Source organism: Alosa pseudoharengus, unplaced genomic scaffold, assembly GCF_046254945.1.
Source record: "Alosa pseudoharengus isolate Yale_2024_CS ecotype anadromous, Long Island Sound unplaced genomic scaffold, YU_APseudo_1.1 YU_APseudo_1.1_scf_16, whole genome shotgun sequence".
NCBI classification, from domain to species: domain Eukaryota; kingdom Metazoa; phylum Chordata; class Actinopteri; order Clupeiformes; family Clupeidae; genus Alosa; species Alosa pseudoharengus.
The window spans coordinates 38,112,784-38,135,907 of record NW_027468630.1 but is presented as its reverse complement, the minus strand read 5'-3'; the positions used below and the strand labels follow the sequence as shown (position 1 = coordinate 38,135,907).

General features: G+C 38.6%; 1 protein-coding gene across 1 annotated transcript; it reads right to left on the bottom strand.

Annotated features, from left to right (window-relative positions):
* Nucleotides 1–390: 390 nt before the first annotated feature.
* tmed3 (transmembrane p24 trafficking protein 3) lies at nucleotides 391–22,130 on the bottom strand. Its single transcript, XM_076287952.1, has 3 exons — nucleotides 21,839–22,130; nucleotides 7,249–7,494; nucleotides 391–725 (listed from the first exon to the last, which is right to left on the bottom strand). The coding sequence occupies exons 1-3, from the start codon at nucleotides 21,989–21,991 to the stop codon at nucleotides 492–494; spliced, it is 633 nt and encodes a 210-aa protein (XP_076144067.1). The 5' UTR covers nucleotides 21,992–22,130; the 3' UTR covers nucleotides 391–491.
* Nucleotides 22,131–23,124: the final 994 nt, after the last annotated feature.

Here is a 23,124-nt window from a genome sequence, read left to right as displayed (position 1 = left end):
TATATTGTGATTGTGCATAGCATAGAATTACTGTATTCTTTGAACAACTTTTTGTTGTTTCAACAGTTGTATATGGTGTTCTTTGGTTGGGGCAAGTACAGTATGTCCTGAAAAGAATTCTGCCCTTCCATACAGACGTTCAGGTTTTCCTATTTAAAAGCAAATTATAATTATTTAACAATAAACATAATATCACCACATATGGTGTTCTTTGGTTGGGGCAAGTACAGTATGTCCTGAAAAGAATTCTGCCTTTCCATACAGACGTTCAGGTTTTCCTATTTAAAAGCAAATTATAATTATTTAACAATCACTGCATAGATCACAATCCATCCAATCCACAATCATAATACATAATACTGCACTACAAGAGAATACACAGGCTGCACATTTAGGAAAAAAATCTTTAATCTTGCAATATTTGGCTTAATGTTTACACAAATATGAATTAACATCTGGTTGTTGAATGTTTATCTGTGGTGATATTATGTTTATGTGCTGGTGTTCACATTGATCCGTTTCTCAGTGAAGAAGCTTCTGAGCATCAGCACCTGACCAATGCTGACCGCAAACAAAAAAACTGTCTCCCCGATGGACCAATAGGATACGCGTTCATGAAGATCCTCAGCCCTTATCCGGTCCTGAGCTTCACGGAGACGGTACCATGTTTGGGAGTCTGTGACCACTTTCAAGATCTCATGGATAGACAGACATGCAGATTCCATCTGAAAATACACACACACACATAGATTAGTCTAATCACTTTTTAACTATACTGTTTGACAAGATGATCCTCTAATGCAGTGCTTCCTAAACTGTGCCTTGGCACACTGATGTGCTGTGAGGGCTGCACAGGTGTAGCCTGGTTAAAACCAAACTAATTCACTTTGTGAATAGTCTGGACACTCACAATGTGGAAACCTTTCCAACATTAGCAAGGTGACGGGTGTCGACATAGCGTTAACTTTGAAACCATTTGTCCAGCTTAACCAATCACATTGATCAGGGATTCCCAATGTGACTTCGTACTTCACCTAAACTTTACAAACTGACAATAGACTACAATAAAGTATTTGTACAGTTATAAATGGTTTGTTCATAGTAAATAAGCTTATATCTAAAATATGTTTATAAATTATTGTTAATACTTAATAATAATAAATTATGCTATAATATTTTGTTGATGAAGTAATATTTCCATTATTTAACAGTTGTTACATAAACATGCACCAATAATTAGGGTGAGGATACATATTTTATAAACCATTTCCTAATACTATAATTCATGATTAACAATTTACAAATGAGTTATAAAGTTTACATTTGCATTATTCATTTAGCAGACACTTTCATCCAAAGCGGCTAATACATGTCAATGAAATTAAAGAGGCCCTATGCAACAATTTTAGCAAAAATGACCTTAATTATGCAGGTTGAGAGTCGTTCTGATGGTTCTACAACACTTTTTGGGTCGTTTGGTGGGTGCTTCGTCTCCCCCTAGTGCTTCTCCGTGGAAAAACCGAATATGCAACTTTCTGGTCACGGTCGGAACATTTTTTGAGTGCTGTGTCTCCTCATTAGAAAGTCTCTGACTACAGTACCTCTGCCCAGTGACATTACCACAGTCAGTTCAAAAATATAATATAGATATGAGTGTTTACTATGAGCAAACCATTTTAACTGTGTGTAAACATGATTTACAGATGAGAATTAATGTAGGAATAATGCTTTACAAATGAAGAATACGGCATTTCATAATAGTTTACAGCTGTTTAATAAATGCTTAACAGTGTGTATTAGAAGTAAACAGAAACTATTGCATGGTTGTAGGTGTTTTCATCTGGGTCAAGGTAGTGTAGTGGATAAGGAGCTGAACTAGCATGCAGTAGCCTGAAAAGTTGGCGGTTCGATTCCCGAGTTTTCACTGTTGTGTCAATTGCCTTTAATTTAATTGACATGTGTACGTCTAAATGAATGAAAGTAATCTTTACAACTAATTTGAAAATGTGTTGCAAGGCATAGAAAGTCCTCACTTTACATAAACTCACAAAATATCATTAACTAACCACTTGTAACTCCTGAGTTAATCATGAGTTATAGTATTAGGAAGTGGTTTAAAAAATATGTATCCTCACCCTAACTAATCATTAGTGCATGTGTATGTAACAATTGATAAATAATGGAAATATTACTTCATCAAAATATTATTGCATCATTTATTAAAGGAACCATATGTAAGATTGTGGCCAAAACTGGTACTGCAATCACTTTAAAATTACTGTAGAGCTGTGTATCCGCCCCCCCCCCCCCCCCCCCCGAGGTTGCCAACATGGATGCCGAAACACTACTGACTTACTATGAGCAAATAATTTAACTGTACAAATACTTTATTTATGAGAATTAACATAGGAGCAATAGCCTAGAAATCTAGACGCGGCCCTAGCGGCAGCAAATTACATTTGCTGCCAGGGCTAGTCTAGCAACTCCGTTGGCTTGTGAGCTCCAGAAATCGAAACTTAATCAGGCCATTGAAATCGTGTATAGAGTCGTTAGGTGGGCTTAACATAATGATTGATGGCAGAGTTGCAACGGTTTGGCTTGAATTCCCTGCTACTTGAAAACAAATAAGATGGATGTTGCTGCTGGCGAACAGTGTGACACGAGTTAAGCTTTTATTATGTTGGCAAACGTTTGAACTAGGCAACTAGCTCCGCTGGTGGGAAACGCATGGGACTCATTAGCGCTGCCGCTGTCCTATTGCGTGCAGAGGGAATTTGAAAGACAACGGATTATCCCGCCCCTCGGACTGAGCACTGCGAACGGTGAGTGCCCAGACCCTACATTTTAATGTGGGTCTGGCTCGCCAGGCTATAGGAGCAATGCTTTACAAATGATGAACAAAGCATTTTGTAATAGTTTGCAACTGGTTTATAATGGGAAAATGATTTAATTTATAAGTGGTTGTTTCATAATTTATTAAGTATGAATCATGTACATACAAACATATTTTTTGGATAGGCTTATTCACTATGAACAAAGCATTTACAACTGTGTGAACAAATGCTTTACTGATGATAAATTATGTATGAGCAATAAATTACTAATGAGGAACAAACCATTAACTAATAAGTAACAACGGCTTAATAAATGATGAATTGTGTGTAGTTATTATAAAGTGTTACCAAAATGTTTATTATTGGGCAAACAAAATATTCAGTGTCGGAGTGAAGATGTAAGGGGCAGAATATAACGATGTATGTAGGCCTACCTTTGCTGTAAATTAATTTACACATTCTTCCAACTGCAATTTTTGATGTTTGCAGGCATTGCTACTACTGTTTACCACAGCCACTTTCGATCTTGAAAATAGTGTCACATCCCATCATTTCGTTGCTGATTGGGCATTTATCTTGATACCATTAATATTACTCAAGGAATGTTACACTCGCATGCAGCCAATCACACCTCAAATGTGGCGTTTTTATTGTACTATCTCTACCATCATATCTCTACTGCTGGCCATGATAAAGTATAAACTTATAAGCTTTTCCAAAAAAAATTCAGCCGGTTTGGAAATTGGACTAATTTAAAGGTGCTCTAAGCGATGCCACACATTTTATGTCACTTACTGCAAACATCACCTAACCAACCTCTAGCTGTCGGTGTCCTGACACTGTAAAAAAAAAGCGCGATCTCTGTGGACAGCCCAGGCTCCAAAAACGGCAACAAAAACAACCTGGGCAAACCTAGCCCATAAAAACATAACAAACTGTTCCAGAAAATCACAGACGAGATGCGCGTTAGGAGAGTTTCAATTGCACGGGAGCAGCACGGGAGGAAGGTGGAGGAAGTAGCGAGCTAGCTCTCTGTTTTGTTTTGAAAGTCAACAGAAGTGACGTTACCCAGCATCGTTTAGAGCACCTTTAACATGATTTTTTTTTCTTTTTAAAATTTTTTGTCCAGCACCTTTTATGTTTGTTAGTTTTAAAATGTATTCGTCATGTCTTGAGGTCACAAGTACGCTGGCGACTACGCCGCTCTGTCCAGTATCTTTTGTCTTCTTGTTATGTGTCTTGTATGTGGAGCGCTTTGGGTTGCACTCTGTGCATGTTAAATGCGCTATAAAAAATAAAACTGACTTAACTATAACAATACCAGCCTCCATTACAAACGAATCAAGAGACAGAGGAACATAAACTATGCTGCTTGACAATAGTGCGTCTGTGCAAATGTATGGATGACTTTGGTCAAGTTAGAAAGAAATACACAGATTCAAACAAAGTAGGCTATGGGACTATGACTTCGGGCCCTATCATGACAGTCTAAATCGCATCATCACTCGTCAAAAGCTTATTGAAATTTAGTAGGATGTCCAGTCCACATTGGGAGCGTTTTCGTTATCAAATGTTGAGCGCATGGCGCAACAAGGTGTTCCTAGGTTTCTTAATCATTCATGGGGGTGTATTTGGGGCGTAACATCATTTAAACCAATGAGGATGACATCTGTCATTCCCTTTAAGGCGCGATGTCAAAGAATGCATCGGTATTTTGACAGTCAACGGCGCATTTGAAGGAGGCTGCTTGCAAGACCGTATGGAATAGTCATTCCACTAAACCATGCTTTACTAAAACCTAGCGTAGCCTTCATGCATTTGCACTCATCTATTATTTGAACTCATTGGCAAAGTGAAACTAACTTCACCATGGTGTGTCAGTCAACGACAAGACAGTTATAAAGTTACTTTCACTATTGACTGACAATGGATTACCATCGAAAACATAGACTGGAAAAAGCAACACTTACCCTAATATTGTTCAAATGACTTAATAAAACAACATTTATCCTGCAGAGGAGGTGCTTATATCTCGTGACAGTGCGTCTTCAATTGTACTCCATACGTGTCTCTCGCCTCTCTCCTAATCACTTTTAACCGGCATTACCAATTTGCAAATGATGGTGAATAACTACTCATCATGAGATGTACAGTATTTCGTAATATCTTTATTCTAATTATGTTTCCCATTGTAATCGTAATTTGTAATGTTTTGCATGGACGTGCGCTGGTGTGCGCTCATAGATGATAGAAGGATGGTGCGTTGTGCACCCGCAATATGACTGTTGACAATTATAAACAACTCGCCATAGACTTCTGACCAGGTGTAAAATAGCGATTTTTAGACAATGCGCCAGGCCACTCCCTAAGTTGTTAATTGCCACACCCCTGGGCGCATGGTTTAAAAAATAAACGTGCAAAATACCAGTTAAACTTTGCGCCGGGTGGAAAACGAGTTTTACGCAATGCGCCAGGGTGCAAAATACATCCCTTCATGCCAAGTTAAAACTGAAGATGCACAGTCGGTAAGCTCCGATATCCAAAGTGGGTCATTATTATATAAATTATATAAGTGAGTTTTCCTTATTTAACAATGTAGCCTCACTGATAAGGTAATGTTGGGAAATATGCCACCTTGTGACACTGTAATGGGGAAAAACATAAAGCCATATCAGTATATTAGCCGTTATCTCCTTAACTCCAGCCATTTTTTGCAGGTTTTTGCATTATTATGTTTTAAAGACTTTACAGAGGTCTCAGGAAAGTGCAATACTATCTTATATCCTTTTTTTAGCACAACCTAGGCAATATGATTAAAGTATTGTCATTTCATTTTAACCAACTATATACACAAACATTTATTTATTTTATTTTGGTAATGATTGGCAAAGAAAACAAATATATAGATCAAAACCTTTTTTACTATTTGAAATCATACACACACATATTCTGAAATAAATACAATGACATTTTAACTACAACTATTATAGTCAGAGAGATATCCCTCCTCAAAGTCATGTTGACACTACTTTCTATAATGCAAGTCAATGAGTGGATTACGATCTATGTATATATGCCGTTGTTGCTGATGTAGTTAATCTACCCATCCCTGGACAGGAAATGACTTCCATACAAACGTCCTATGGTCATTTCAGTTTACTTCCAATGTTTTGCAAGTTTTTTACCCCGCTATTATATTTTTGCAACGTCTTTGACATATTTCGCTTATGGTAAAAAAAAAAACCATATTTTTAAAATGACAATAACATTGGTTGTACTTCATGGTTTGGAACAACCAATTAGCTGAGCATGATCCCTTTCGATAGACACCAGCGGCACCTCCGGACAACGAGGGTAAGTCTGTTAAAGTTAGTCATTTTCCAAGGGTGCGTGCCGCTAGAGTTCTAAAGGGGTTAAGCAATGATCAATGATCTGAAACATCCAGCCATTTCCAAGTGGGAAATAAATGGTGAAACAATATCAACATTTTAGAGTGATCCAGCCAGAGTCCAGACCTCAATCTGTGTTCTGTGTTTCTACAGTACCACATTGTATTACAACCTTTAGGCATGTGGCAGTGTCATTTTCAGACAGAACAAACATATTGGTCAAGAGCAAAATTCAACATTCACCAGAATCATTTTATTGCAAAGTTTTTTTCTTTTCCACACAAAAAAGAAAAGACAAGTAATTTGACTTGGTGAAATGGTTCAAGACACATAAAAAGTATTTAAATATGGAATACATTGTATCCAGAGCATATAGTTAGGAGAATAACCACATTTTCTAATAGGTGCATACTGTAGATGGATACACGCACGCACACACACATACACAGTGGAGCTGCCCCCCCCCCCTTTATTTGTTATGTTGCTGTCTTACTTGTCGTTTTCTGTGTCTCTTATACATGCATGTATGTATGTATGTGTATATATATTTATATATGTATAGGTATATATATGTACATGTGTGCGTATGTATGTATGTATATGTGTGTGATTGTATGTATGTGTGTGTGTATGTTTGTATGTAAAAAAATAAATTAATTAATTAATTAAAAATTAAAAAAAAAAAAATAACAAAAAAAAAAATAACAAAATAAATTATATATATATATATATATATATATATATATATATATATATATATATTATACACTTATACACTTTGTAATTTGAAAAAAATTATCTTATACTTTAGCTGTCTACCTGCCGCAAGTGACTTTACTTGCTGTAGCAAGTATCAAGGTATCGGCTATAAACTTTTTTCCGGATGGCCTAGCAGGAAAGCAACACAGAACTACGTTGCCAGGATATCAGAAGCAAAATAACTCAACTTCTTTTACTGTTTGCTTCATTGTCTTGGCACTTCTAAAAACAGGAGCTATGTCTCACCTGATAGGGTTCAAACTCACCTGAGTAAGAGCTGTTGCCCTGTTCATGTCAGGCAATAAAGGACGTTCTTCTCCCGCCCGGAAGTCCAGGTAAACTATTTTATGGGAGAAGGTGGAGAACTCATTGCTGAAGCACACTTTGTAGACACCTTTTGAAGTGGTGGTGTGTGAGAAACTATCGTACTGTTTCTTTCTTTCCTGGTATAGGACATTGTTCATGGGATCGGTCACAAAACAATCAACATCATAGTTCCCCCCAGCAATCACCTGTTTAAGAAGAACAATAAGGGGCAGTGATTACTCAGTATAACAAACAGTTGAAATTGTGATGTTCATGAATCTATCTTAACTCCTCTGAAAATGCTCTCTTCTTCACTTATGATGACTAATAGCCTTGAATTGACAACAATAATATACATTAATATACATGCGCACACATACACTAATATAATATTAGTATACATGCTTTGAGGCATACACTGCTGTGTGAACAGCAGTATCACAGATTATGAATTAACTATACAAAAATGCCACTGGACCAGAGATGGTGTCATCAGGGGTCAATCGCAGGCTGTGCTGTGAAAAGTTTGTCTTACAAAATATGTATTTTCTATATTTCCACATTAAATGTGCAACCTTTATGTGACAGCCAATAAAAACAAAACGCAAATACATAATTTTGGACATATTTGCATGAAGTTACTTTTAAGGATGTAGTTGGTGCTGATTGGTCTGGTGTTCTGGAGCTGTTTGATTTGCTGAAAATGAATATGTGTGTAATGTAGGCTATGTAGCTTAAAGAATGACATAATCAGGCTGAATAGAACGCAACATGTTCATTAGTCTAACTTACGTAACCATGCCTAACAAGATCTAGCCAGTATCTATGTTTTCATGGACAGCAAGGGTCCGCTTCGTTCATTGTTTTAAAATGGCTACGTTGTTTGTTGCTGCTACCCACGTTATCTCCAGTGGTTCCACTGTTTAACTTGCACAGATGCACACACACAAGAATGAGTGCTCACACCACTACCCCCTAAGGCTATGCCTCTTTATTTGATAACAATGAATTAAGAAATGTTTCCTATTCTGGGAAATGTTTAGTTTCTTTTTATTTCGGTCCACGGTTCAATGATACCGTTTAATTGTGCCGGAAATGATCCGCGGACCAGCAATCTCCTCGTCGAGGAGGCCCTAACCCTACAGATCATAGACAGAGAAAGCATAGGCCTACTGTATGCTTTGGGTACAGAACACAGTTGCATGTCCAGTGTACACGGAGAATGACAGTGTCTTGGAGCGGCCACAACCCCGCAACTCCACTTCCAACGTCATGATTCCGACAGATACACCCGACACTTATGCTTTTTATCTGGTGGTGGTGGAGTTGACCGGACATCTGAGGCTTCAAAGGACATATTGATTTAATAAAGGCTTACATTTTAAGGCTTATTCTCAAATTCAGATTGCGTTAGGGGGACGGGATTATTAGACAATTTCAATCGGACAATTTGACCCGGAGAGATTTAATTTTGTCGGACATTTCATTTTTTTTCCGGCCTATGTCCGGTAATTACCGGACAACGGAAACCCTGCCCGGTGAATATCACAGGAGAGTGTCATTCAGCCATCACAATTGCCAAACATTTTGGTCTTAATTTTCTATTATTTTTATGTATTATCATAAATGCCAGACACTCAAGTTGTAGAAATATATATTAGCTGAGCTCCCACACCTATTTTCAGATGATTATAGAATATTCAAAGGACAAAGCATTATTATTATGTCCACCATGTCATGGACATATACATTATCATAAATATATATCATTGAATAGTAAGATGAAACTGACTTTTTTTTTTAAAGATACAAAGTCCCTTTCTAAAAGAGGGTTATACATTTGCTTTAACTTTTAAATAAATAAAATATTTTACATAAACCATTTTTTTTTTTTTTATTCATACAGTTTACACATACTTTTTTTAAAATAGGGGGAAAACTTTGATATGGATACACGGTTTTATTTGCATGTTACTTAGGGATGAAATGCTGTAGATTTTATATACCGTATTTTCCGGACTAAAAGTCACACTTTTTTCATAGTTTGGCTGGTCCTGCAACTTGTAGTCAGGTGCGATTTATATATTATATATATATATATATATATATATATATATATATATATATATATATATATATATATATTAGGGCTGTCAAAATAACTGATTAATTTCGATTAATTAATTTGAGAAAAAATAACTGATTAAAAAAATTAGTGCAGATTAATCGATTCCGTATGACCTTTGACCCCGAGTCATTCTAGTCCAGGGGTGGGCAACTAATTTCCCCAAGGGGCCACATGACAAACTGGGACTGTTGAGGAGGGCCGGACCCAAAATACCGAACTCAAGTCTGAACTCAATTTTGTCCAATTCTATTCTGTTCTTGTATAACATTAAGTAAATCATATGGTTTTGTTTACTACTCGTAAGAACAGATGAAAATGTGAGGGAGACCAAGGAAAAACAGCAATAGGCTATTTAATCTATGTCCAGTATTTAATCCTCATTCTCGAAAATGATTTTTTGACATTGACTTTTTTTTTTCAGTTTTCAAAGGCTGATATAAAAAAGTACTACAATATCTATATAATTAGGCTAGGCCATGAACATGTGAAGGAGTCAGTACAACCATAGGCCTGTGCCACCATTTCATCAATACTCAGCAATATTTCATCATTAAATCATTACCATCATTAAATTAACTCTATGCAGAATTAGACTATGTAGACTGTACAACAGTAGGCTGTCATTAGTTAATCAACATGCACAAAGAAAACTATTTTAAAAATGTAGGCTATGTTTTTGCTTTAACTTTATGCACAAAACTGTGATTGGTCAACTCGCCCTGTGTGTTGAGCCAGCTGCTTCAAGCAACCTGTGGGTAGTAGCAATAGCATCATACTAGTTCGCTAACATAAGCTTTGCAAATAAACTCAGACATATTTTGGTTACAGTGACGGGGTTATCCGAATGTAAACTGTCTCTCTGCCAGTAACGTTTTGAAATTAACACTTCGTATCTCCAACAAACAGCAGGAGTTCGTTCTGACAACCTTTGCGGTGGTGAGCGACGCAGACATACAGTAAGAGACACAAAACTTTGAAAGGTTTACGCCGACTTAAAGGCAACTGCATTGTGTCGACGCAGAAGCATAAATTCTATTCACCAGCACATCAGTGAGGGTGTTTACATCGTATGCATCCACGCACAAATGTATGGGCGTACAGTCGCTTTCAAAATAAAAGCAACAATATTGATTTGCGTGCATTATCTCTATGCTAGGCTCTTGACTATTGTTCTTTCACGGACCTTACGCGGGCCGGTCAGGGAAAGCCCACGGGCCGGATGTGGCCCGCGGGCCGTATGTTGCCCATGTATGTTCTAGTCAGTAAAAATTAGACTGTAAAATGAAGGAGAGAGAAGAAAATGTGCTGCCTGGATCATTGATTGGAACATTTACTTTTAAAAAACGGCCTGATGGTGTTGATAAAAAATAAAGTGTTGAAAATAAAGTCCTCTGCAATGAAATGCCTTGTATGTGAAAAAACTTCTTCCCGAAGCACTTTTGAATTTATTTCCTCAGCATATTAGGTCATATAATAGATTATTATGGCAATTATTTGAACAGTTGAGTTTTAATGTCACTAATGCTGAAGAGTTTGTGAACTTTAATGTCACTAATGCTGATTATTCAATGATTCATTTGAATTTAAATATTTAAAATACTTTCACAGCAAAAATTATATATGCGATTAATTTAGATTAATTAATCACAGAGTATGTAATTAATTAGATTAATTTTTTTAATCGATTGACAGCCCTAATATATATATATATATATATATATATATATATATATATAATTTAACATGTTTTTATATGTTTGTCAGTATGAATTGACCCTACACGAACCATGACGCTCTGGTCGCTCAAGACGGACAATTTTTTTTTAAAAATCTGGCGCTAGTTAGCCGATGCTACAAACAGGTTTTCAATGGGGGTGCCTCGGGAGATTCCATGTATTTCCACGGAATTATTTTTGGAATCTGATCCCTTATCATACCTGGTCATTCGTACTCGTCGCTCGCCTTATCGTGACTAAATTGAACATGGCGACGAACGGTAAACTTCCTGAAGGTACTGTCTGTATAAATCGTCTTGTAAATAAACTACCAGTGCTTTTTCAAAGTTCTCAATATCTCGTTTTAAATGTCAGGGCCCTCGGAAGTCTACCAATGAAGTGTGGAGCTACTTTGAGAAAACAGTGATTTATTTGCATTGCTAGCCCGATGCCCGAGGCACCCCCATTGAAAACCTGTTGGTAGCATCGGCTAACTAGCGCCAGATTTCAGAGTGCAGGGGACAAGCCGAGATGAGCTATGAGACAAAAGTTCACACTCGGTATCATGTTTCAACACACTTTAGGTCAATATCACACCGAACTTCTCCTTTAATTAAGCTAGTTTTAGGTTATACTAGGCTAGATAGTTTTAAGCTAATGTTTTTGTGCTTACCATCCGTGGCCCAGTTTACATTCTGACTTAAAATTCTGGAGACTGTAATTCTGGTTATACCATGGTCTAGGTTGAAAAGGGTGTCGTTTAAAAAGTGATGCCAATTCTGCTGGTCCAGAGTGAACAGAAACGTTGTTGAGAAATGTGTCTGATAAGATTCAGTTTCACTTGCGCAGACGCGCACAGACATTGAATGAGCGCTCACATACCCCCCAATTGTAGGCTATGCCTCTTTATTTTTGATCACACACAATTAAGAAACATTTCCTAATCTGAAAAATATTTAGTTTTTTTCGGCCAGCGGTTCTATAATAGTCTACCATTCATTTGTGCTGCAAATGATCAGACGTGTGACAGAAGCATGGGCATAGCCAGTAACTTCGCTGCTCTGCAGACTAGCAATCTCATCGGAGAGAAGGCCCTAATGCTGCAGCTAATAGACAGAGAAAGGCAAGCATATGCTCAGGGCACAGAACACAGTTGCATGTCCAGTGTAGCCATGGGTCTGGTGAATATAGCCTACTGAATGCAGATGGCTACAAGCTCATGCTACTTAAGTAAAATACAAATACGTGGAAAATTTACTTAAATACAGTAACAAAGTATTTGTACTTTGTTACAGTTCACCACTGTGTAAGGCTGCGTATACAAATCCGCTTGGAGCTCCAGTGGAATTTTGATTTGTGACGAGAATTCTCGGTCTAACCGTTGATGTGCCGTGAGAAAGGTTGGAAATAGGCACCCACCAGCCCAGCACTAAACTCTGAGCGTGGTAAACGAAATCGGATATTTCAGGCATTAAAAGCCCCATATGTTGTTCAAATCTACACACCTATGGCTACTTAAAAATGTAAGGTTAATTTATCAAATGTTATTTTGAAGTATTAAAAAACATTGTTGTTTTAGAATTTTCGAACGAAAGGGTTGGTACCACCCTAGCTCACTCTGTGGTATTGCGGGTTGGCGGGATCAAGCCCGGGCGTGTGCAGGGCTGGACTGGGCCGTCATCCAACAACTCAACAACCCAACTCATACCACCATCATTCAACAACTGATGCAGTCCACTTTTACTCTTCGTCGTCAAGAGGTTGTGGAGGTTGAGCCCCTTGTCAGAGAAATTAGACAAAGATGGCCAGCTCCCTTTCTCAAAGATGAGGTAAGTATCTATCTATAGTATTTATCTCTCTGCATGTCTGTGTATGACTATCTGTCTAACTTTGTCTATCAATATGTCTTTTCTGCACATTGTTTATAAGCTTAAAGGAAAGCTCCGGTCATGGTCAAATCATCATGTGTAAAGTTAAGCGTAATGATGGCTTTGTGATGCTCTAAGGCCGTTTTGCTTCCTCTGGCGGCTCAGGAAACCTGTGGCATTAGAAGGGGGAAATAAGATTCAGTCAACTATTTGGAAATTCCAAGAGCATCATGCCATCCAAAGAAATCCATAAATATGTTCAGTTTGTAAACTGAAGACAATTGCCCATAAGGAATGGGCTAAGATTCTTCAGGAATGCTACCAGAGCTAGTGTCTGGTTTGGCTTTAGCAGTGGGTCTGCTATTTAGTCTATGTTGTACCAAATGTTCATGTTCTTTTTCCTGCTGACAGCACAGTGGCCATCTCAATGAAAATGGGAAATTGTGACAAATATTGTCATTCTTTCTGTATTTCCATGTATGCGCAGGTAGCAGACATCACAGCACATTGGAGTAGAATAGCCCCGGAAAGACTGCCTCAGGGAAGAGTCTGCATGCCTTTTCAGGAAATGCCTGGTAAATGTCATCAATGCATCTTTGGCACTGTTATGCTCTAGTTTTTGTCTCTCCACTCTTGTTCATCAAGTTCTCAACCCTCTTCTTCTGACTTCATGCTCCTCTCCTCATATCTACAACCTTCCCCCATCATCTCCTCTCCTCCCCTCCTCTCCTCCAGCCATCATCATCTCACTTCTCCAGCCTCCTCTCCCTTCCACTCACAATACACTAATTTTACCTTAAAGGAGAATTGCAGCCATTTTCAACCCATAAGTATCTTGATCAAAGCAGCTAAAGCTAACCTATGAAGTTTCTCTTTCAGTTTCTGTTGCCTTCATAGGTTAGCTTTAGCTGACGGATCGATATTTGGTGTACATTGTATCAAATTCTTTCGGTGACCTCAAACAACAGGGCTATGGGCTAAAATGGCCGGAATTCTCCTTAAATTAATAGTAAATAACAGTTTTTTTAAATATTCAAATGGCCTTTGAGAACTTCATAGCCACCAATGAATGAATAATGGAAAGGGTATCCCCAGCTAAGGGCTATTGAGGTCAATGGTTAAAATATAATTTCTAGTACATAATTTGATATATATTTGGCATTCTTTTCATTTTCAAGATGTTAGGAATGTCTTATTCTTTTTAGTAAAATATTGCCATTCCGTTCCTTTCAAGTATCAGAGTTATGCCTTGTAAAAGGAGTAAAATGCTATGTTGTGTTTCACCTGAGGGGGCGCTAAAATCATTTTTTCATTGTAAATGTTTATTTTTGTGTTCCCAAAACACCTGTAACTACATGCATTTATTCTGTGAATGGGACTTGGGACAATATTGTTCCTTTACACACTAAATGTCCATATACTAGGGCTGCATGATTATGGCCAAAATTATAATCACGATTATTTTGATCAATATTGAGATCACAATTATTTATCACGATTATTAATTAATTTTAGTGACAAAAATATTTTTTCCCTAAACTATTGGACTTGCTATCTGGCTCACCCAAATTCTTCCCCTTACATTTACTCCCCTAAATTACTGCATAGACTTGACTGCGACTTCCAAACTTCCAAACAACTTTCAAACAAATTTTTTGTGTGTGCTACTTTGTTAATATTTGGGGAAACGTTAGCGGCTCACCGGGAATCCTCCCAACGCTCCCCATTAGCCACTTAAGCTCTGCTTCTTGTTCATGAGTTTAATCGTTTAGTCCAAGGGTGTCCAAACGTTTTGTATTATTTAAATGACAGTCATTTTGTTGTAGAAAATTAATTTCTTAAGAAATACTTTTCATTTGATGCTGTTTAATTAATTTATAAATGGTGCACTGTCACTTTAAGACTCTTTGCCAGCTCCACTCAAATATAGCCTATGGCTGTGCCCTTTCACAGTTTATAAATGGTCAGTAGTGGGAACTACAGTACTGTTTCCATCGCGCTCTCTTCCTCTCGTGCACGCTCAAATGCGTTCCCAATTAAATGGAGTAGCATAACGTAGTTAGATCTGCTGCAATGGAGATACTATGTATCTCGATGTAACAAGCTGTTTTGACATTGACATTGTAAACGTTCTCTAAGAAGCGTGTAAAGCTGTTTGCAGTAGCCTAAAGTTAACCACAACGTCATCTATCGCTGGAAAAAAATAGCGAGCGGCCTATGATAAACTAATAAATGCTCGGCGGGCCGGATTAAAGTGCATGGCGGGCCGCAGTTTGGACACCCCTGCTTTAGTCATTCGTAGATATGTAAAACACTGACGTGTAGGCTACATTTTCATTATTGTTCACTCGTTTTGAATAGGCTGTGTCTTGAAACGCATATGCATTATAGGTTGCACATGTAGCCTATAAAATACATGAATAAAATTCACGGATCCCGTCGTTAGCTCAACTCTTATTATAGGCTAAATTGGAGGAAGCAAACAAGGACTAAAAGTTAACTTGATAAAAAAGGCATGTGTGGTTTACGTCATGGTATGAGTTGAGTGCCCTGCTTTGCTTATGTTTTTGATTAACCACTTGCCTGAAATCTCTTGCTCTTGGCCTTCTGCTGTGCCACACATATGATTTTTGATCGTCGTTTTTTGGTATAGTCTAACTAGCCTACTAATAGTTAACATAATGGTACTAGTCCACAGTGCATCCAAACTGAGCAGTGGATCAGGCTGAGCAGTGCAGGGAACAGCTGTCCTTGATAGGCTGCATGCAGGCACATGGTCAGCCAGGTTTAAAGAGCGCTTGATTTGTTTTGTAGCAGAGCGTTCTATGGGTTGCCAGATTGGTTCTATGGGTAGAGCACGCATTTTTAATATCGCTCGATCATGCAAATTTGATCGTTGGAAGCCAAAATCGTGATCGTGATTAAAATTCGATTAATTGTGCAGCCCTACCATATACTTAGCTATTTCCACGTTTGGTCCTACTAGCTACCCCACATACCATTTCAGTTGCCTGAAAATGACACAAAAATACAAACACACCTTGTTTTATCCTTATTATTGTCATGGCCTTTTGTTTTGGAGACTTCACATTTCGAAACAACATTAACAAAGGATTATATTTCTAGAGAAAATACTGATTGATGGTAGGATTGTCACAATAAAGGAGTTTTGTGATCCTCAATATCACTTTTTTGCATGTTTTTATCTGAAACTAGGGACTTCTATAAAACAAATTAGACTGGTACAAACGTTTAATGATTGAATCATACTCAGAACATGTTTGTCTTCCATTCTATAAAGTTTGGTGAGGCTATAATACTTAAGATATGAATGTCCAAACAGGGCCTCCAAGATAAGGTCTTTTAGAGTGTAAACAATTAAGGGCAAAAAGTCTATAAAAACAATAGAATTGAACAAAAATATCGGAGTCGTGCTGCAACCATTTTCCTGGATTTTGTCTGATTTGACACGGCATGACCCCATGTCGTAGCTGGTTTTTAGTCTACCATGGACAGTTACAATTTTATGGCTATGGATTTCCAGGAAATCAGCAAATGTATCCAATCCTGTACCCTACCCATAAGGTCCTTTTTAATCCAATTACAAATAATAATAATAATAATAATAATAATAATAATAAAAATTAAAAATAAACGTTTGTGTTGACAAGGAATTCATAGGCTATGAACAGAATTGAGAAAAATCTGCACCTCTGACAGTCATACGAAGTGGCAATTTTTCACCAATTAAATCACTATTATCAAACTTCACCGTTGGCCTACGTTGTTTGTGACAGTTAGTCGAAGGGAATGAAGAGCTATACAATCTTGCTAGCATATGTGGCATTTTGTAGGCTACAGTGAAACTATGGCCAAGGAGCCATATTGTTTAGGATGAAATTCCCGTGCACAGCCTTCCAGGTGCTGGTGAGGTGCAGTCATCAATTGATAGACAGGAGAGTGAAGGATCACCGCACACTGGTGGGTTTTCTTTGCTGATTTTATTTAGTAGTGAACAACGCGTTTCGCCTATGCTTCATCGGGTTCACTTTTTTAACGCATTGATTTCGGTTTTTAATTCCTGAGCTACTGATGAACTAGTGAACCTGATGAAGCATAGGCGAAACGCTAAATACTGTTAAATACTGCTATATACAATGTTGTATTACTCCGAAAATAGAAAAAGTTCATATAAAGGCTTAAAACGCTTCAGCTGTAACATTATTTGATGTCAAAGTGGCGCCAAATTGAATGGGGTTCAATGGAATGGCTAGGTGGAACTGGTCTACTATTTAGCCTCAGATCCGCCATAGTGTCTACGCCATAGATATACATAATAAAGGCTAGATGTCTTATGGCGGAGTCTCTAACGGCATCACCGGCGGCCATCTTGTCACAGGCAAGCTATCTGGTGGGCTCTGTGGTACCTGATGTAAGGTGAGTGATCTGCACGAACACAAATACTCTTATCTCGCTGAAATCTTGACAGATTTACAAACGGTTTGGTTTCTTACAAACATTATTAACGTAGCTATAATCTGGACTCGACTTACACACATGAGTACCTCAGTGTTCGGTTTATTAAACTTAACCTTTACCACATACATCCGCTGTATATATCTCTTCTTCTACTAAAGGCAGAACAATGCCCCCAGGCTATAACAATGACACCTTCAGGTTATGAGTTAGTGAGCTGACTGTGGCAAGATGGCCGGAAGGTGCGGACGTCGACCTCCTTTGGCAGCAGCGCGGACGAGACATCTAGCCTTCATTATATATATCTATGGTCTAAGCTCTCCAAACGTTCGCCTGCCCCCTTGTGTCCTCTGACTGGAAATCAAACAGGTGTCTCTGATTGCCGGCAAGTGTTGCCCATAGACAGTAAACGTGTTGCCCCCAGCAATATGGCGGCCACGTTTACATATGCACCAGAGCCGTAGGCCTATATCAGAGCCCGTCTACGGAGAGCCTGTAGCCCAGTTGAAACCAGACCCTTCTGAGTCGTAACTGAGAGTGGGTCTGGGGAAGGTTCGTTCACAGCCCATTTCCAAAGAGCGTTCCCAAACGGACGCCGATCAAAATGCCTCGGACGCAATAGGAGAGGCCAAAAACCAATCAGAACAACGAAAGAGACAGATTGACAGAAACACACAATTTGCAACACTGTCTGGTTGTAGGGAGAAGCAGGAAGAATTAACCACTTTTTATTTAAACGTAGGCTAATTTACAAAGACATCGTACCACACTGAAAGCTAATATTTTGTCACTAGCAATTTACATCTGGCCTCTGTCAAACACAATTGCATTTTCGGCTCTGAACAAAACCGTTCACGTTCAAACAAGCATTTTGTTTCATTCGTCTTTTCTGGCTGACCGGGACATATAAAGCAGGAATGGGGGACCAGAGACTGAAACGTTCAAAGCAATTATGCCAGAATGTTTCAAGGCAAACACTGAAGTTTAGCTTAATGCAGATAGTGGTCTGTAAATAATTTTCTTTCCATAAAAACTCTCGATGTTGCAATGTTTAGGCTAGCCTAGGCCTATTTCATTTTTGAGCATTCGAGTTATGCTCGCATAGCACACCAATTGAAAAGTAGCCTATGTGTTTTCTGTCGGATATGTGCCCAGCTACTGTAGGCCTATAAATGAACAGAATATCAAACCGTTTTCAGTAGCCACTGTTGCAGATATCACATATCGTGGTGATAATAACACCCCCAATTATCACCACTTTTGTTCGGAAATTCTAAATTTAGAATCTAAAACAACAATTTTTTTTAACACTTCAAAATAACATTTGCTAAATGAACCTTACATTTTTCAGTAGCCATAGGTGTGTAGATTTGAACAAAATCTGGTTTGGTTCTTAACGGGAGCATTTACTGCCTGAAATATCTGATTTTGTTTACCACACTATAGTGCTGGCCAGATGTGTCGCCTATTTGCGCCGAGAATTCTCGTCATGAAATTACAATTCCACTGGAGCTCCAAGCGGATGTGTACACGCAGCCTTACAACATTGTTTACAGCTCTTTGAGTGACGGTAAAATGTAATTTTTGGTACATAGCTAATTTAGATACACCTATGGTGTGGGTGGTTGCATTTCTTTAGGAATCTGCCGTCTTGGTTTGTATAGAAATGCATATTAAGTGACACATACACACAAGACGGCGGAAATACGGGACCGATGGTAATAGAGGGGGTTCCGGTAGGTATCCCTTACATGTTTGTACAATGTTGCATATTCCAACACAAGGAAGCAGTTGCGAAACGTCTAACTCCCAGTCTTAAACCAACGTGATAGCAGCTTCAATCAAGCGACAGCAGCCATCGTTGATGATTTTTTTTTAAAAACCCCGGCTTCTTCAACAGGGTGCTCTATCGTCATCGTGTAAAGCCCGCCTCAAGGGTTCTGATTGGTGCCTAGATCTAGGAAAATTGGAAATGGGCTAGAATGGGTTCTTGGCCAGACGGACTTTCAGAGTGAATCTCGAATTTGCCGGAAGTACATCTGGGTTTTTCCCAGGCTAGAAAGCCTGGCCACTCCGTATTAAAGGAATTATCCGGAGTAAAATGCACTTTAGATCAATTTACGGATGATTGGGAGTACATACGTTGAGTTGACATCAAAATCATGTCATTCAGATGTGTTTTGAGAAAGTTTGATTTCGATTTTACCGTTTTTAGTCAAAACTCGTTAGCCTGGAAGTGACCAGAGCATGTCATTTCGCCGCTACAAAACGCTATTTTTATACCTCTTCTACAGTTCCAAACAACATTACACTTACGTGGTAGTGAGTAGAGGGTCCCTAAAGCCAAACCGAAGTATCCCGAGGTCTTTATGTTGTCGGATAGAGTCCAGAATGAATTTCATCAAGCCAGTCCCTTTTCCGGAAATGTTGCTGCTGCAGCTGGCATCTTTAGGGGAAAGTCCTGTAGGAGTCGATTGCCGAGTGTGGAGTAACACGCTCTGGAAATTCACAATTTCGTCGCCGTTTTTAAAAAAAAAAAAAAACATAGTCCAGTATTTCTTTCGAAATTGAAATGAAGTTGTAAACTCTAGCTTACTAACAGGTTGGAATTTTGAAATGTCACGTGACGTGATGTCATGCTAGCCTGGGTGTTCCCATGCTGCCTTGCGCGCAATTTGATTCACGCTGCTAAGGCAGCCTGGAGACCATGGAGCAAATTTTCGCCTGAGATAGGGGACCAATCACAGAACAAGGGGGAAAGCAAGACGATGATGAGCTATGCACAGACGCATTTGATAGACATTCGTGGCACCCAATAAACGGATCTGGGCATTTTTTTCAAATACGAGAAAATTAACGTTTGGTTTCCAGACCACGTCTCATTGAGAAGTGGTGGCGCTAGCCAGGCTAATGTCGTGCAATGACGTGATGCAATCGACTCCTACAGACTTTTCCCTACAGCAGCAACATTTCCGGAAAGGTAGTTCCAACCTGGAGCCTAACGAGTTTTGACTAAAAACGGTAAAATCAAACTTTCTCAAAACACACCCGAATTACATGATTTTGATGTCAACTCAACGTATGTACTCCCAATCATCCGTAAATTGATCTAAAGTGCATTTTACTCCAGATAATTCCTTTAAGTCCCATTGTACTGAATTTTGGTTGCAGTTCCACCAGAACTCCACTGGGGGCGATCACTATGAGTGCAAAATGAATGGAAGTCAATGGAGCTAGACGGCTAAATTTGTCTCTTTCACCTGATTGTCGTTGAGAAATCTCAGATTTGATTGTAGTTTGTATAAGTTCAACATGGGTTATAAGTCAAAAGTTGAATGAACGAGTACTTATGCCCTTTTGATTCCTTACAAGTTGGGTCGTTGTTGCCCATAACATTTTCGGTGCCGTTTAAGTAGTATAGTCTATAGTATACTACTTAAACGGCACCGACAATCAAAAAATCCAGTGGAAACTAGATGGCAGAAGTGTGTAGGCCAATCTGCCCACCAGCTTTTTCTACTGCGCTACCTACAGATGTTTTACCGGTATGATATTTCGAAACGCCATGTTATTTCCCATAGACAATCGACGCCAGGAAGTTGGATGGATACGGAAGTTACGGAGGCGGGACTCATTCTGGAGAGGTCTATTTACTGGTCTATTGTGCTAATGAATGACGTCATTGACAGGTTTGAAAGGCTTTTTAGAACAATTAAGTGACTTTAAAAAATATAATACTCCACCAAGTGTATTTTTATTTGCCTCCCCTTTCGAATACAATATTCAAATTACTTGCCAAAAAATATATATCCCGAGAAAAGTGGATTTTGAGGGGTACAGCTCTATAGACCTCCATTCATTCAGCACTCGTGGATGAGCGCCCTCACGTGGAACCAGAGTAGGTACTGCAACCAGTTCAGAAACCGGAAGTTTTCCGAGAGTGGAAGTTCTCCCCTTATTAGACATTCTCTGTCTATATTCTTTTTTGGAATAGGCTACAGTGCCCCAATTGGTTTGGAGGAATCAACTTCCATATTTTGTCAAACTAACTACCTATGACGATGGCTATTTACAACTAGCCGAGCCCGACAAACGTCCGCCTGAAACACACCTAATGACCGGAGAGTCGGGCACCATGAACATTCAACATGGTTATAACATTCAACATATCATTGTTATTTATTATACTAAAATTAGTTGCATGGTCTGTTCAAGGCAAGCTCATCCAAATCGTTCCAGTAGCCTGTAAGTTAACGTTAGGCCTAGAATAAAAGGCATGTTATCACCTAGACTAGCCTACCTGACGTTTGCATGACATTACCAACATTCTAGATGAAAACTGCATAAGAGGCTAGCTACTTACTTGAAAGTCTATGTCAAATTTTACTCCGCTCTCGAGATCTTCGTAAAAACACTGCTTCTCGTTATCAGGTAATTCAAAAGTCAATTCCGTGCAGACAGCGAAAGCGATGAACAATGTCAGCACCAGCAACCCCCGACAATGCCTCCTGTTCATGGTTTACGCGATCCGGTCCTTGCAAATGCGATTATTATTTTTGTAAATAAAAAAAACGCCAAACTTTAAGCACTATCAATGTGCCTGACGTGGCATTTACCCATAGCCTACGTTACCAGAGGGCGTTAAGGGGGAACTGACGGGGGCATGTTCAATCTCAAAAGTTTCGCACCGTTTTGCTACGAAATTCTGGGTTGCGCAACATCTTCTCTATATCGTGTATCATTTCCTCTTGACATACTGTATATGGACTGCACTTGAAGAAAAATGTTTGTTTGTTGATTGAAAATGTGTTGAACTTGACTTGGACTATTACAGGCCTACACACTTCATGAACATGAAAATTCAGCAACAATCATGGCCTGAATCCCAATGTGCAGAATGAATGAAGAAAGATAGGCGAACTACAGGCTATAGCCCTTCTCAAACTTCTTTGACCTGACATAGGCCATCATACTTTCATTTCATTTTTAATTTATGTATAAGGACAGCACACATTCATTAACATTTGATTTGGGCATCCGTGTCCTAGCGCCTCGGACTTGTAACCGGAGGGTTGCCGGTTCGAACCCCGACCAGTAGGCACGGCTGCTCCCCGAGCGCCGCTGTTGTTGCAGGCAGCTCACTGCGCCGGGATTAGTGTGTGCTGAGTGTGTTTCACTAATTCACGGATTGTGATAAATGCAGAGACCAAATTATATATATAAATGTGCCAGCCAGCTAATTCTCAACTTTTGGGTCATAGCCACCCACATGTATGGAAGCATATGAGTAGCTTTTTTCAAATGAGAATGCAATCTGCAATATGCAATTCAAAAAGACATTACATTATGCAATTGACAATTCATTATGCAATTTAATATTGCAATTTGCAATAATATCCAACAAATTGTATTTTAATCTGCAAAGTGACAATGAAATCCTAAAATCAATTCCAATAATTTTGGTTAAAAAATAGAATAAACATGGATTGAATTGCATTCCATTTTGCCATGGTACTTCAGTCTCAAAATTCAAATGGCAATTCATTTTGCATTTCAATTTTCAATATTCAGTTTCATCATTTAACTGTCAATTCGTTTTGCAATTTAATATTTAAAGTGCAATGTAGGATTGCATTTTAAAAACATATT

Coding starts and splice junctions, on each gene's coding strand:
- tmed3 (XM_076287952.1), bottom strand. CDS start 21,991: ATGAACAGGAGGCATTGTCGGGGGTTGCTGGTGCTGACATTGTTCATC. Junction 7,495..21,838: donor AATTTGACATAGACTTTCAA/GTAAGTAGCTAG, acceptor CTTCTTAAACAG/GTGATTGCTGGGGGGAACTA. Junction 726..7,248: donor GGGCAACAGCTCTTACTCAG/GTGAGTTTGAAC, acceptor GTGTATTTTCAG/ATGGAATCTGCATGTCTGTC.